This window comes from Thermobia domestica, chromosome 18 (genome assembly GCF_964235325.1).
Source record: "Thermobia domestica chromosome 18, izTheDome1.hap1.1, whole genome shotgun sequence".
In the NCBI taxonomy this organism is placed as follows: domain Eukaryota; kingdom Metazoa; phylum Arthropoda; class Insecta; order Zygentoma; family Lepismatidae; genus Thermobia; species Thermobia domestica.
In genome coordinates, this window is record NC_137471.1 from 9,214,436 (window position 1) to 9,231,041 (window position 16,606).

General features: G+C 34.8%; 1 protein-coding gene across 1 annotated transcript in view; it reads right to left on the reverse strand.

The window, feature by feature from the left end:
• LOC145675926 (uncharacterized) overlaps nucleotides 1-16,606 on the reverse strand; it is a 74,319-nt gene that overhangs the window by 44,290 nt on the left and 13,423 nt on the right. Inside the window, exons 2-3 of the mRNA XM_081746733.1 lie at nucleotides 5,554-5,745; nucleotides 2,742-2,892 (exon numbers count right to left, since the gene is read on the reverse strand). Of these exons, the coding sequence (XP_081602859.1) occupies nucleotides 2,742-2,892; nucleotides 5,554-5,745 (343 nt within the window). The remainder of the gene's footprint in view (nucleotides 1-2,741; nucleotides 2,893-5,553; nucleotides 5,746-16,606) is intronic.

The window sequence follows — 16,606 nt, forward strand, 5'->3', positions numbered from 1 at the left end:
TCTGAGGACAATGCAGTTCAAAAGCGTTCCGGCTCCACCTCCACTTTCCACAATAGCAATATCTACGAAACTATTGTTTCTTTAAAACATCGCCACTCGCCGGCTTGTAAGAGGACCGGAGTAGGCAATAATATCCAAATCCAATAACAGCCTGAAATCTACTGTGTTTCTTATATTAAAAAAAAAGTAGTTAACGTGCTCATTTTTAACAGTTGTTGTATCACAAACCCCGCAATGTTTTAGGGCCTGATTGTCTCATAGACGGAACCTTTTCAAGTCGATAAACGTGAAGAAGAATAAGGTCTGTTCATGAAAGTTTAACTTTACGTCTTTATTATGCAAAACACAAGTTTGCGGGAGTTACCCTGCCATATTTTTGATGCTGGTAGGTTTAATTGAGCACATCTTTTTAAAATTGGTGGAGGGGGCCCACCTGTTTGGGGGGCCCACCCTGCATTTGCAGGGTAGCAGGGTGGGCCAGTCCGCCCCTGACAACATAAATATTCCTTAAAATTATACGGTACACATGTAATACTTTTAATTGTTTCTATGGATAATCTAATCCTTTCCTTTGTCCACTGATATTAATAAGAGGAAACACTCTTTCAACGCTAGCATTATGACTAACCAATGAGAAAAGAAAATCAGTAATTTTTAATAACTCTAAGAAACATTCTTCCTTTCTTGATTCAGAAAAGTATTTAACCCAAATATTGCTAGATACCTGTTCACCATCTGCTAAATTACCGGCATTTAAGAAAAGACTGGAATTTTGTTAGGATTGTCAAAAATATTTCTTTTCACATATTAATTTGTATGAACATTAAGGTTCATAGAGGACCCGGAAAAAAGAATGAATTTCTTTGACTATTTTCTATAAAATTCCCCCGTCCGCCCTCTTAGAGTCTGAAAAAGAGGACAAGTCCGGGTAAAAGAGGATGTCTGGTCACCCTAATTCTTGCCAATTTTTGAAATCCGCACCGCATCTTAATGGATATTCTTTTACTTGTCCAAAATATTGATTTAGATCATTCTGTGTATCTATTGAGACATGACGCAAAATTGAACTATAGCAATCGACAGCAATGAGTTTATTTACAGGGTTTTCATAAAGTATGGACGGATTTAATTCGCTTATAATTTACATAAAAATGCTCATATTCAAATCAAATAAAGTGCAAACGGTAGCGGAAGGATTAAATTTTTACCTGTAATCTGCACCAGCTCAGTTCATTCACCGCCACACCTCCAACTGGGCGCTATTTACGTCCACACATTCGCGTAGGCGGCGCTGGAATCCACTCCCAGCGTTCCGCCGTGTTTGATTCGAAATGCCAGCCACAGACGCCCTGATTTTGTCCTTTAAGTTCTCCAAACCACTTGGCTTCTTTGCATAAACTTCCGTTTTCACATGACCCCAAAGCCAGAAGTCGCAGGGGGTAAGGTCGGGTGATCTTGGCGGCCAAGCGGTCGGGCCACTGCGGCCAATCCATCGGTTAGGGAATTTCTCGTCAAGGAACTGTCTCACCTTGATTGCATAGTGAGGGGGTGCCCCGTCCCGTTGGAACAGGATGTCGTTCTGGATTCCACGTGCCTCCAGTTCCGGAATGAGGTATTTCTGCAACATATCCAGGTACGAATCTCCATTCACGGTGTCCTCTTCAAAAAAGAATGGTCCAATCAGATGATCATAGGACACAGCGCACAAAACGTTCACTTTAGGGCTATCTCTCTCATGTGTCTCAAATTCCTTTGGGTTTTCCTTGCCCCAAACGCGACAGTTATGTCAACATTGAAACAACAATGGATGGAATTTGGTAAGAAACTGACCCTTGCCTTCCCTCTCTCTCTCTCAACGTGTTCAGAGTTGCCGCTTATCTAACAGTGTTGCCAACTAAAAATTTAATCCTTCCGCTACCGTTTGCACTTTATTTGATTTCATTATGAGCATTTTTATGAAAATTATAAGCAAATTGAATCCGTCCAGACTTTATGAAAACCCTGTATTTATTTATTTTAAATGGGGCCGCGGTGGCTCAGCGGTAGAGCGTTCACCTCTGGTGCTTGGGGTCCCGGGTTCGATCCCAGCCCCCGCCAAGTGAACTTTGTGGTGGACAAACACCGTGTGCGTGGGTTTTCTCGGGGTTCTCCCGTTTCCTCCCACTTTCTTCATTCCACCATTTCATTCATCACTCATCATCACCGTCTCCTTTAGCCTCACCGACATATCCGTGGGACGTAAAACTCAAAGATTTCATTTCATTTTTCATTTATTTTAAAATTTGCCTTACAGATTCCACAAATATTCAGAGGAATATGCTTATTATTTACATGTTCCAGCATGTTCTGGAATTATATAGTGATCAAGGACGCCCATGTTGAGGTTTCCAAGGGAGGGGGGGGGGCAAGTATAAGCGACATTTCAAATGTAGTCTCAAATTTTGCGGTAACTATTCTAAAATATCTATTGGGTTTTCGATCTTCCGAAGCACAATTTCCTCCTAGGGGGGCGAGCGCCCCACCGTTACCCCCTGATGGGCGCCCTTGATAGTGATAATGTCATATGTTCATTGACTCAAGTAAATATGACAGTGGTTTCTTTTCACCGAAAGCCGAATCATCTTTTCCTGTTTCTTATATATATACCCGATTCACATAAGTAAAAATTATAATTGTACACTAGAATCTGCAGGAATAATGTATTAAAACAGTAGTTTATAACTAAATAGAATAACACTAACTGTTTATTGGTCAATTCTTGAACTTCATTATTCAGTTTTGTAAACACTTCCTTCGAGTTCATTAATTTATTTAACTCCTCATCCACTTCAAGTTCTTTCACTCTAAGTTGTTGCTCTAAACTCTCTACCTCATCATGATACTGATCATGTTCTGAAAAAAATAAACTATATTCAATATTGTTTTAATAAATTTTTAATTCCAGAAATGCTTATTATCCTTGTGTCTTTTCTTTCTTTCTCTAATAATCAGTTTAGAACAGAGGTAAACATTTTCTTCAACTCTCTCTCGATAGTAGTGTCGTTAGAACATTTTAGAAGGGTTAAAATTCAGGGGGAAAAATATTGAATGACTCTTTACATCTAACATATAGTATTAACATCTACAATAGAAATAAATATTGGACTAATCTAGGCAAGGGCGCCGATTTCAGGGGGTCGGGAGGGGCCGGGCCCCCCCCCAAAGCTCATGTGGGCCCTCCGCATTGTATTTATGAATATACAATATTTACCATAATTTGAATGCAATTTGTCTTAAAAATCCTCATATATGCCTTCTGCATCTGAATGCCCCCCCCCCCCGCCAAATTTATAGAGAAATCGGCGCCCTTGAATCTAGGGTAATGATGATTGATTGAATGGCTAATCTGTGGAACAGGGAGCCAAGGATTTGTTTTTATTCAAAATTGACGGATGGAAAACTTCGCAACTTTAACAACAGAAATGAGTTTCGTTTAACGTTCCGAAACTGTGATAAACTTCCAAATTATAGGGATCCAATATAAATCTACTACAGGGTGGGCTGTAAATTCACGAAATGGTTGCAACACGTTAATATTTTCCATGAAAATAAGATTAAATTGAATGATTCTTGTGAAAGTATGGGCAAATATTCTAAACAACATTTTCCTCTTGTTTTGCAGATTGCATGAACTAGGCAGTCTGTGACCACGTAAAATGTGTCCATTGGATTGGATTTGATGTTGAGTTTAGCGATTCTTTCAGCAGCGAGGCAGGGGCGTCATTTCAGATTTCGCTTGGGGGAGGGGCAAGAGCACCACCGACATAAGACTTTCACGTTTTGTACTAGTATATTAGTAGGCAATCTATTAAAGTATATGTATTCCTCAAACTGTTGGGGGGGGGGGCAATTGCCCCCTCCAGCCCCCTCTAAATGACGCCCCTGCAGCGAGGCTATATGAAATCTGGAACTACAGCTTAACGTGGGATCCAAACTACATGAGCTCCCGCACCAAAAACATGTATACTAATCAGCCAGCCACGGAGGAGCTCATGAAATGTGTTCAGGTGACATCACTTCGTGGTTGGGAATATCTGTCTAGGTTAATCCCGTGCAAAAATAAATAAGTAAATAAAAATAAATAAAAATCGTTTTCTCATATAGATTCACTGCCTCAAGAATAAGTTTAATCTCAACCTTAATCCCTCTATTTAAACCGGGGGGGGGGCTACAAATTTACCTTTCCCAGTTCTAACACTGACCACAAAGAAAGGAAAATGGTAATAAATATGTAGGAGCGGTGTTTTGATATGGATTCTATTTCTTCCCTTAATCTTCTATTAAAACCAAAATTGGAAGTAACTAACTATTTCCAGTTTTAACATTGCACACCATAGAACAAAAAAACGGTACACGGAACGCATGCAAAAAAGCCGATTTGTCATTGCAAAGAAAATAAAAGGCGAAAAATTGTATTGCATCATCAGTTTTGCCATTCTATACAAATACATACTTTGGCTATTTATCTAGATAGTCAGTATAAAGCTTCAAGGTTTTTTTTTGGGGGGGGGGGGTAGAGTGGCATAAACTCTCAAGGAATCACTGCTTGAAACTTCACTGCCATTGAAACGTTGCGAAGCAAACTACCATTTGTTCAAGGAAAGAACAAAACAAATAAATAAACAAACCACTAGCATAGATTAAGGATAATTCTTTCGTCTGTTTCACCAGGAGCAAAGTCAGGACTATATGAAGAGTGATTAAAAAGTTTTCATCGGAATTTTTGAATTATCTAAGAAGCACGGACAGCTGTGTGTGGACGGGCGTCCTTAGGAATCAGAAAAATTACCGAATGTAACATTCCTCCTCGCCGGTTTTGGATTCCACACTACACATTAGACAGTGTTTGGCAATACCTGTACATATCTGTTATGATGGTAGCTGTGCTCTGTCGTTTCCCGTTGAAAATAGAATCTCAAACGTCATCTCGTATTTGGCGAGATCTTCTTTGACAGAAATCATGTCAACTTGTTTCTACTCGCAGCTCGCGCTGATAATTATGACGCTATTGTAGGCATAGAATACTCGAGCAGGCTTCCGTACACGCGCAGCATCGTCAGTTTTGCCAGTTCCATATTAAAAAATCAACCTTTTATTTGACATGTGCCTCGTAATAGATAGCGGGGAAGCTGTTTCCTGATTTGAGTTCAGTGTTACAAGAACATCTGTCGCCAGTGCCGTGCCGTGGAAGAGAGGCGAGCGGGGCCACGGCACCAGGCGCCGAAGTAAGGGGCCGAAAAATTCGGGAGAAAAAAGGAAAAAGATAGGAAAAATTGCTTGGAATATATGAGGGCGCCGTCGTATATTCTCGCCCCAGGCGCTGATTTTTCACGGCACGGCCCTGTCTGTCGCCAACTTTATCGCTCGGTTTAAATATTGAATCCCCATGGTTTGGAGGTCTACTAGAGTTGTTTATTTAAGAGCTTAGGTCAAAATCATTAGTTATTTGGGCCTAAAGTACTTTGACATTAGAATGCCTTTAATATGAGCTTTTGATGTACTTTGTTTATTTACCTTGTTGGGTCACTTCATTACATAACTCCTTGACAGATGTAGGATCTTCCTCCTGTTTTGCTTCTTGTATTTTCTTTGCAAATTGTTTCTTCTGCGCTAAGTATCGAGATGCCGCTATTCGTATATTCTCTTCAAGAAGTTCAAAGTTTTTGCAAACAGAATTGTAAATATCAAAAATAGCGGTTAACCGTCCTAAAGAAACAATTTTAATTTATGAAAATTATTTATGTGTTAAGATGAGAGATGTTTATACACAAATCTTAATCAATAACATAAATAAAGGGAGAATAGCATTCAATATTGGGTGAGCAAGCTAGAAGATTCTTTAGGGCATGTTACGAACTAAGATTAATATAATTGTAATAAACATTTGTGCATGAACACTCCTTTCACTTAGTTCCTAGAACAGTCACTAGATGGCAAACCCCTGTCGAAGAATACATTGTGATTACTTTATACTGAGAAATTTACTTTATAACCTGAGAAATTCGAAATTTGCTATAGAAGAAAGAGATATTGCTGTGAACGTTGAATCATGTTAGTGTTATTATATACGCTATTGCTTTGAATGATATATCTGAATATATGCTTAATTGCAATAATCTAGGTGTGCATGTTATATGATGTGTGTGTGTGTGATTATGAGTGTAACTTTTGTTGTCATTTCAATGTACGTAATTTCACTTATTATTTTCTAAATACTTGGTACTGTCATATTAATTCTAATCAATGCATGGTCAAGTGGGAGACAAGGCATGATTACTTTAACTTCGCCATGTAAAATAAGACTAAATAAATAAATACATTTTGTTAGTGTTATTATATAGGTTATTGAAGAAAGAGATATTGCTTTGAATGACGAATCTTTTTAGGGTTAGTAGGGTTATTATATAGGCTATTAAAGAAAGAGATATTGCCTTGAATGATTAATCTTGTTAGTGTTATTATATAGGCTATTGAATAAAGAGATATTGCTTTGAATGATGAACCTTGTTAGTGTTATTATATAGGCTATTGAAGAAAGAGATATTGCTGTGAGTGACTAATCTTGTTAGGATTAGTATATAGGTTATTGAAGAAAGAGATATTGCTGTGAATGATTAATCTTCTTAGTGTTATTATATAGGCTATTAAAGAAAGAGATATTGCCTTGAATGATTAATCTTGTTAGTGTTATTATATAGGCTATTGAATAAAGAGATATTGCTTTGAATGATGAACCTTGTTAGTGTTATTATATAGGCTATTGAAGAAAGAGATATTGCTTTGAATGACTAATCTTGATAGTGTTAGTATATAGGCTATTGAAAAAAGAGATATTGCTTTGAATGATTAATCTTGTTAGTGTTATTATATAGGCTATTGAAGAAAGAGATATTGCTTTCAATGATGAATCTTGTTAGTCTTATTATATAGGCTATTGAAGAAAGAGATATTGCTTTGAATGACTAATCTTGTTAGGGTTAGTATATAGGCTATTGAAGAAAGAGATATTGCTTTGAATGATTAATCTTGTTAGTGTCATTATATAGGCTGTTGAAAAAGAGATATTACTTTGAATGATTAATCTTGTTAGTGTTATTATATAGGCTTTGAAGAAAGAGATATTGCTGTGAATGACTAATCTTGTTAGGATTAGTATATAGGCTATTGAAGAAAGAGATATTGCTTTGAATGACTAATCTTGATAGTGTTAGTATATAGGCTATTGAAAAAAGAGATATTGCTTTGAATGATTAATCTTGTTAGTGTTATTATATAGGCTATTGAAGAAAGAGATATTGCTTTCAATGATGAATCTTGTTAGTCTTATTATATAGGCTATTGAAGAAAGAGATATTGCTTTGAATGACTAATCTTGTTAGGGTTAGTATATAGGTTATTGAAGAAAGAGATATTGCTTTGAATGATGAATCTTGTTACTGTTATTATATAGGCTATTGAAGAAAGATATATTGCTTTGAATAACTAATCTTGTTAGGGTTAGTATATAGGCTATTGAAGAAAGAGATATTGCTGTGAGTGACTAATCTTGTTAGGATTAGTATATAGGTTATTGAAGAAAGAGATATTGCTGTGAATGATTAATCTTCTTAGTGTTATTATATAGGCTATTGAAGAAAGAGATATTACTTTGAATGATGAATCTTGTTAGTGTTATTATATAGGCTATTGAAGAAAGAGATATTGCTTTGAATGATTAATCTTGTTAGTGTTATTATATAGGCTATTGAAGAAAGAGATATTGCTTTGAATGACTAATCTTGTTAGTGTTGTTATATAGACTATTGAAGAAAGAGATATTGCCTTGAATGATCAATCTTGTTAGTGTTATTATAAAAACTATTGAAGAAAGAGATATTGCTGTGAATGATTAATCTTGTTAGGATTAGTATATAGGTTATTGAAGAAAGAGATATTGCTTTGAATGATGAATCTTGTTAGTGTTAATATATAGGCTATTGAAGAAAGAGATATTGCTGTGAATGACTAATCTTGTTAGGGTTAGTATATAGGTTATTGAAGAAAGAGATATTGCTTTGAATGATGAATCTTATTACTGTTATTATATAGGCTATTGAATAAAGAGATATTGCTTTGAATGATGAACCTTGTTAGAGTTACTATATAGGCTATTGAAGAAAGAGATATTGCTTTGAATGATAAATCTTGTTAGTGTTATTATATAGGCTATTGAAGAAAGAGATATTGCTTTGAATGATTAATCTTGTTAGTGTTATTATATAGGCTATTGAAGAAAGAGTTATTGCTTTGAATGATTAACCTTAGTGTTATTATATAGGCTATTGAAGAAAGAGATATTGTTTTGAATGATGACTCTTGTTAGTGTTATTATATAGGCTATTGAAGAAAGAGATATTGTATTGAATGACTAATCTTGTTAGGGTTATTATATAGGTTATTGAAGAAAGAGATATTGCTTTGAATGATTAATCTTGTTAGTGTTATTATATAGGCTATTGAAGAAAGAGATATTGCTTTGAATGATTAATCTTGTTAGTTTTATTATATAGGCTATTGAAGAAAAAGATATTGCTGTGAATGACTAATCTTGTTAGGGTTAGTACATAGGCTATTGAAGAAAGAGATATTGCTTTGAATGACTAATATTGTTAGTGTTATTAAATAGGCTATTGAAGAAAGAGATATTGCTTTGAATGACTAATCTTGTTAGGGTTAGTATATAGGCTCTTGAAGAAAGAGATATTGCTTTGAATGATTAATTTTGTTACTGTTATTATATAGGCTATTGAAGAAAGAGATATTGCTTTGAATGATTAATCTTGTTAGTGTTATTATATAGGCTATCGAAGAAAGAGATATTGCTGTGAATGACTAATCTTGTTAGGATTAGTATATAGGCCATTGAAGAAAGAGATATTGCTTTGAATGATTAATCTTGTTAGTGTTATTGTATAGGCTATTGAAGAAAGAGATATTGCTTTGAATGATTAATCTTGTTAGGATTAGTATTGTGTTGGGAAAGAGATTTAAAGAAAAAAAAACAAATGGATAAGATAATCTGTGGTTAAATGAATTTTAAGAAGATGAACTATTAAAATGTTTTGTTCAAATAACTTGGAATAAGGGACAAGATAAACAAAAGAACAAGGCCTCTTAATTGTGAAAACCATGATAAGGTGGGGGATATAAGGAAAATCCAGGCTGGCTAAAGGGGACGGAAGCAGCCAAAGACGAAGGAAAAGTTATTCAGCCATGTGGGTGAGAGGATTCCACCTAACATTCATGTAAGACCTTTTCTCTCTTTGTAAAATCTTAGTTAGAGAAGAATCTGAGCCAAGTAAGGTCTCTCGTGTATAATATTTTGTGTTTACAAAATTCTCTTTATTTCAATGTAATTTTATTGTGTTTTTGCATTTTCATATACTCTCTCTCAGTGTTAATAAAGTTGCTTGCTCAAGTATAATTCCTGGTTCTTTTACTTACTTCCTCAGTGAAGAGATAAGAACCATTATTTTTAAATTAACTTTGGTAAAATACTGACTTCCGATACTCAAGAATGTTGAATTACCATTTTTATTAATCATGGCTCCCCTGGCGATATACTAATGCTCATATTCTTTTTTGGCTACATTTTACATATTTTATACCAGATTCTATTTTTTTATATTTTTTTCTCTATTTCTTGGTTAAGGCTGATGGGTTTCTCAGTGCAATTATTTTTATAAATTTAATATCCTTATAATTTTTGTTTTGTTGAGTGATTCCGTATGCCGTTAACGCGCAGTGCAGTTCAATCACGGAAATTGGGTGTAAACTTCACCCAGATGCAGTCGGTTACAAACAATCTTACTAATTCCTGGTTACATTCCAACCCCCCAGCACCAGCTCCCACCTCACAACATTTCTCTCATCAAATTAACAATGTTACAACAAGTCCTCAAGTTAATGGATCGCCCTTAACTAACATTTCAAACCTATCCGTTTTTAATCCCCCAATTCACAGCACAGGGCCGACATTATCGGCCACTTCACCACCCACACAAGGAAATTCAAGTGATCCCACCATTCCCATACATCCAAATTCACTCAACATATTTTCGGCTAGCCCGTTAAAAAGAGCTGACCTATTCATTACTAACTTTGAACGTACAGCTAAAATTGCGGGTTAAAAAAATGAAAAAAAATATGAATAAGACAGACACACACTAAATGGTGTTATTCGAATCCTGTACTATTTCAGTGGGGGAATGTGTTGGGAAACAGATTTAAAGAAAAAAAACAAATGGATAAGATAATCTGTGGTTAAATGAATTTTAACAAGATGAACTATTAAAATGTTTTGTTCAAATAACTTGGCCTAAGGGACAAGATAAACAAAAGAACAAGGCCTCTTAATTGTGAAAACCATGATAAGGTGGGGGATATAAGGAAAATCCAGGCTGGCTAAAGGGGACGGAAGCAGCCAAAGACGAAAGAAAAGTTATTCAGCCATGTGGGTGAGAGGATTCCACCTAACATTCATGTAAGACCTTTTCTCTCTTTGTAAAACCTTAGTTAGAGAAGAATCTGAGCCAAGTAAGGTCTCTCGTGTATAATATTTTGTGTTTACAAAATTCTCTTTATTTCAATGTAATTTTATTGTGTTTTTGCATTTTCATATACTCTCTCTCTCAGTGTTAATAAAGTTGCTTGCTCAAGTATAATTCCTGGTTCTTTTACTTACTTCCTCAGAGAAGAGATAAGAACCATTATTTTTAAATTAACTTTAGTAAAATACTGACTTCCGATACTCAAGAATGTTGAATTACCATTTTTATTAATCAGTATATAGGCTACTAGCAGCGTTCACCCCGCTTCGCTGCGGTCACCCCGGAACGCAATAAACTTTGTTACTTAGATAATTTTTACTTTTTCGCTTTCAAATTGCATTAAATGTTAACATTATAGCGCCTGTCATTTATGTTAACCCGCCGAGTGATAGCAGCGTTCACCCCGCTTCGCTGCGGTCACCCCGGAACGCAATAAACTTTGTTACTTAGATAATTTTTACTTTTTCGCTTTCAAATTGCAGTAAATGTTAAAATTATAGCGCCTGTCATTTATGTTAACCCGCCGAGTGACACGGTCATGCGGGTTGCATATAAATACGTTTATTTTTACCTATGATGAACTAATAACAAAGGATTTGTACGTATGGACACTTGAATGGTCAATTATCTCAAGACACTGGTAATTAAAAATTAAAGTGATATGATAAAAACCATCTAGGGTCCAAATCCTAATAACCCCCCAAAAATAAAAGAAATTGGTTCAGCCGTATTAGCGTGATGAGCTAACAAAGGATTTGTGCGTTCTCTTTTATAATATAGATTGAAGAAAGAGATATTGCTTTGAATGATAAATCTTGTTACTGTTATTATATAGGCTATTGAAGAAAGAGATTGCTTTGAATGATGAATTTTGTTAGTGTTATTATATAGGGTATTGAAGAAAGAGATATTGTTTTGAATGACTAATCTTGTTAGGGTTAGTATATAGGTTATTGAAGAAAGAGATATTGCTTTGAATGATGAATCTTGTTACTGTTATTATATAGGCTATTGAAGAAAGAGATATTGCTGTGAATGACTAATCTTGTTAATGTTAGTACATAGGCTATTGAAGAAAGAGATATTGCTTTGAATGACTAATATTGTTAGTGTTATTATATAGGCTATTGAAAAAAGAGATATTGCTTTGAATGACTAATCTTGTTAGGGTTAGTATATAGGCTCTTGAAGAAAGAGATATTGCTTTGATGATTAATTTTGTTACTGTTATTATATAGGCTCTTGAAGAAAGAGATATTGCTTTGAATGATTAATCTTGTTAGTGTTATTATATAGGCTATTGAAGAAAGAGATATTGCTGTGAATGACTAATCTTGTTAGGACTAGTATATAGGCCATTGAAGAAAGAGATATTGCTTTGAATGATTAATCTTGTTAGTGTTATTGTATAGGCTATTGAAGAAAGAGATATTGCTGTGAATGACTAATCTTGTTAGGATTAGTATATAGGCCATTGAAGAAAGAGATATTGCTTTGAATGATTAATCTTGTTAGTGTTATTGTATAGGGTATTGAAGAAAGAGATATTGCTTTGAATGATTAATCTTGTTAGTGTTATTATATAGGCTATTGAAGAAAGAGATTTTGCTTTGAATGATGAATCTAATTTGGTGTTATTATATAGGCTGTTGAAGAAAGAGATATTGCTTTGAATGACTAATCTTGTTAGGATTAGTATATAGGCTATTGAAGAATGAGATATTGCTTTGAATGATTAATCTTGTTAGTGTTATTATATAGGCTATTGAAGAAAGAGATATTGCTTTGAATGATGAATTTTGTTAGTGTTATTATATAGGGTATTGAAGAAAGAGATATTGTTTTCAATGACTAATCTTGTTAGGGTTAGTATATAGGTTATTGAAGAAAGAGATATTGCTTTGAACGATGAATCTTGTTAGTGTTATTATATAGGCTATTGAAAAAAGAGATATTGCTTTGAATGATTAATCTTGTTAGTATTATTATATAGGCTATTGAAGAAAGAGATTTTGCTTTGAATGATGAATCTAATTTGGTGTTATTATATAGGCTGTTGAAGAAAGAGATATTGCTTTGAATGACTAATCTTGTTAGGATTAGTATATAGGCTATTGAAGAATGAGATATTGCTTTGAATGACTAATCTTGTTAGGATTAGTATATGGGCTATTGAAGAAAGAGATATTGCTTTGAATGATAAATCTTGTTAGTGTTATTATATAGGCTATTGCCCAGACAGCACAATGCACGTACAGTATCCGTATAGTACATGTACAATTGCACGGATGCAACATGTACATCATCTGTATAAATGCACGCCTGTACATGTGATGCACATATACATGCCAGGTCCTATTCAACATCTTCACGTGCAGAGAACATGTGCAATGCACACGTACACGTCCTGCACAAGTGATTTACACCTACCGCGCAGGTGATTTACAAGTAGCACACAGGTGATTTACATGTAGTTCACACGTGATTTACATGTAGGACAGCGGTGATTTACACGTAGCACACAGGTGATTTACATGTAGGACAGAGATGATTTACACGTAACACACAGGTAATTTACATTCAGTACCCAGGTGATTTACATGTAGGACAGAGATGATTTACACGTAACACACAAGTGATTTTCACGCAGTACTCAGGTGATTTACATGTAGGACAGAGGTGATTTACAAGTAGCACATAGGTGATTTACACGCAGTACCCATATGATTTACATGTACGATAGAGGTGATTTGAAGCAGTACCCAGATGACTTACATGTAGTGCACAGGTGATTTCCTCGTAGTACAGAGGTGATAAAGCAAATTCGGGATGCAACGAAAAGGAGTTTATATATTTGCTGTCTTACGCAGTAACACCATCTATAACTGCAAAGCCATCACCTTCAAAGTATATAACACGTAAATAATGATTGTCAGTGAGAATTTTAGTTTTGGAGTTTATTATTTGCAACAAGCAAAGCTTTAGGTAGTATCTTTGACATGTTTGCCAAGTAACAAATAACACAACATATTATGCTGTAATCGGTCACGAAAATGATTTTTTAAACCTATCAACTGTCTGACTGTAGTTACATCAGTACAATGCTGCCACCTGTTGATCTTGTATCCTAGCTCAGTGGACGTTATGGAGTTTTTACAATCATTCAGCTGTTATTCGTAGAAAAATCTCTATAACCCCGCCTTAAGGGAAAACGACACCTACCAAAAATGGAGGTTACTTTCTGTTGATGAGAATGAGAGTAAAAGAATGAAAGTAAAATTATACACTTGCACGGTAATATGGACATCTCATACACACGTGCAATAGCCGTGCAAATACCCATGTGCACACAAGGGCTTAAGCACCGATAATTTAAATGTGCTTCATCCACGCAAATGCACATGTGCACATGCACGGCTTAAGCATGAGTTATGTACATGCACTGCATCTACGCAAAAGCGCATGTGTACATAACGGCTACAGCACGGGTTACATAAATGTGTCCTTCATCCATGCAAATGCACATGTGCACATAACGGCTTAAGCACGGATTACGTACGTGCGCTGTATCCATGCAAATGCACATGCGTACATAACGGCTTAAGCACGGCTTATATAAATATGTGCTTCATCCATGCAAATGCATATGTGCACATAACGACTTAAGCACGGGTTCTGTACGTGCGCTGCATCCACGCAAATGCAGATGTGTACATAACGGCTTAAGCACGGGTTACGTGCGTGCGCTGCATCCACACAAATGCACATGTGTATATAACGGCTACAGCACGGGTTACATGAATGTGTACTTCACCCATGCAAATGCACATGTGCACATAGCGGCTTTAAGCACGGGTTTTGTAGTTGTGCTTCATACACGCAAATGCACATGTGTATGTAATGGCTTAGGCACGGGTTATGTAAATGTGCACTTTATCCATGCAAATGCACATGTGCACATGCACGACTTAGCCACTGGTTATGTACGTGTGCATAACCCACGTAAATGCACATGCGCACAAACACGGGTTATGTATGTGTGCTCCATCCACGCAAATTCACGTGTACGGCTTATGCACGGATTATGCATGTGTTCATCATCCACACAAATGCACATGTGCAAATGTACGGCTTATGCATGGATAGTGCACATGTGTCGTACACGTACGTGTTGTCTGGGTTGAAGAAAGAGATATTGCTTTGAATGATTAATCTTGTTAGTGTTATTATATAGGCTATTGAAGAAAGAGATATTGCTTTGAATGATTAATCTTGTTAGTGTTATTATATAGGCTATTGAAGAAAGAGATATTGCTTTGAATGATTAATCTTGTTAGTGTTATTATATAGGCTATTGAAGAAAGAGATATTGCTTTGAATGATTAATCTTGTTAGTGTTATTATATAGGCTATTGAAGAAAGAGATATTGCTGTGAATGACTAATTTTGTTAGGATTAGTATATAGGCCATTGAAGAAAGAGATATTGCTTTGAATGATTAATCTTGTTAGTGTTATTGTATAGGCTATTGAAGAAAGAGATATTGCTTTGAATGATTAATCTTGTTAGGATTAGTATATAGGCTATTGAAGAAAGAGATATTGCTTTGAATGACTAATCTTGTTAGGGTTAGTATATAGGTTATTGAAGAAAGAGATATTGCTTTGAATGATGAATCTTGTTACTGTTATTATATAGGCTATTGAAGAAAGAGATGTTGCTTTGAATGATTAATCTTGTTAGGATTAGTATATAGGCTATTGAAGAAAGAGATATTGCTTTGAATGACTAATCTTGTTAGGGTTAGTATATAGGTTATTGAAGAAAGAGATATTGCTTTGAATGATGAATCTTGTTACTGTTATTATATAGGCTATTGAAGAAAGAGATATTGCTTTGAATGACAAATCTTGTGAGGATTAGTATATAGGCTATTAAAGAATGAGATATTGCTTTGAATGACTAATCTTGTTAGGATTAGTATATAGGCTATTGAAGAAAGAGATATTGCTTTGAATGACTAATCTTGTTAGGGTTAGTATATAGGCTATTGAAAAAAGAGATATTTCTGTGAATGACTAATCTTGTTAGGATTAGTATATAGGCTATTGAAAAAGGAGATATTGTTTTGAATGATGAACCTTGTTAGTGTTATTATATAGGGTATTGAAGAGACAGATATTGCTTTGAATGATGAATTTTGTTAGTGTTATAATATAGGGTATTGAAGAAAGAGAGATTGTTTTGAATGGCTAATCTTGTTAGGGTTAGTATATAGACTATTGAAGAAAGAGATATTGCTTTGAATGACTAATCTTGTTAGTGTTATTATATAGGCTATTGAAGAAAGAGATATTGCTGTGAATGACTAATCTTGTTAGGATTAGTATATAGGCTATTGAAGAAAGAGATTTTGCTGTGAATGACTAATCTTGTTAGTGTTATTATATAGGCTGTTGAAGAAAGAGATATTGCTTTGAATGATTAATCTTGTTAGTGTTATTATATAGGCTATTGAAGAAAGATATTGCTTTGAATGATTAATCTTGTTAGTGTTATTGTATAGGCTATTGAAGAAAGAAATATTGCTTTGAATGACTAATCTTGTTAGGGTTAGTATATAGGCTATTGAATAAAGATATATTGCTTTGAATGATTAATCTTGTTAGTGTCATTATATAGGCTGTTGAAAAAGAGATATTACTTTGAATGATTAATCTTGTTAGTGTTATTATATAGGCTTTGAAGAAAGAGATATTGCTGTGAATGACTAATCTTGTTAGGATTAGTATATAGGCTATTGAAGAAAGAGATATTGCTTTGAATGACTAATCTTGTTAGAGTTATTATATAGGCTATTGAAGAAGGAGATATTGCTTTGAATGATTAATCTTGTTAGTGTTACTATATAGGCTATTGAAGAAAGAGATATTGCTTTGAATGATTAATCTTGTTAGTGTTATTATATAGGCTATTGA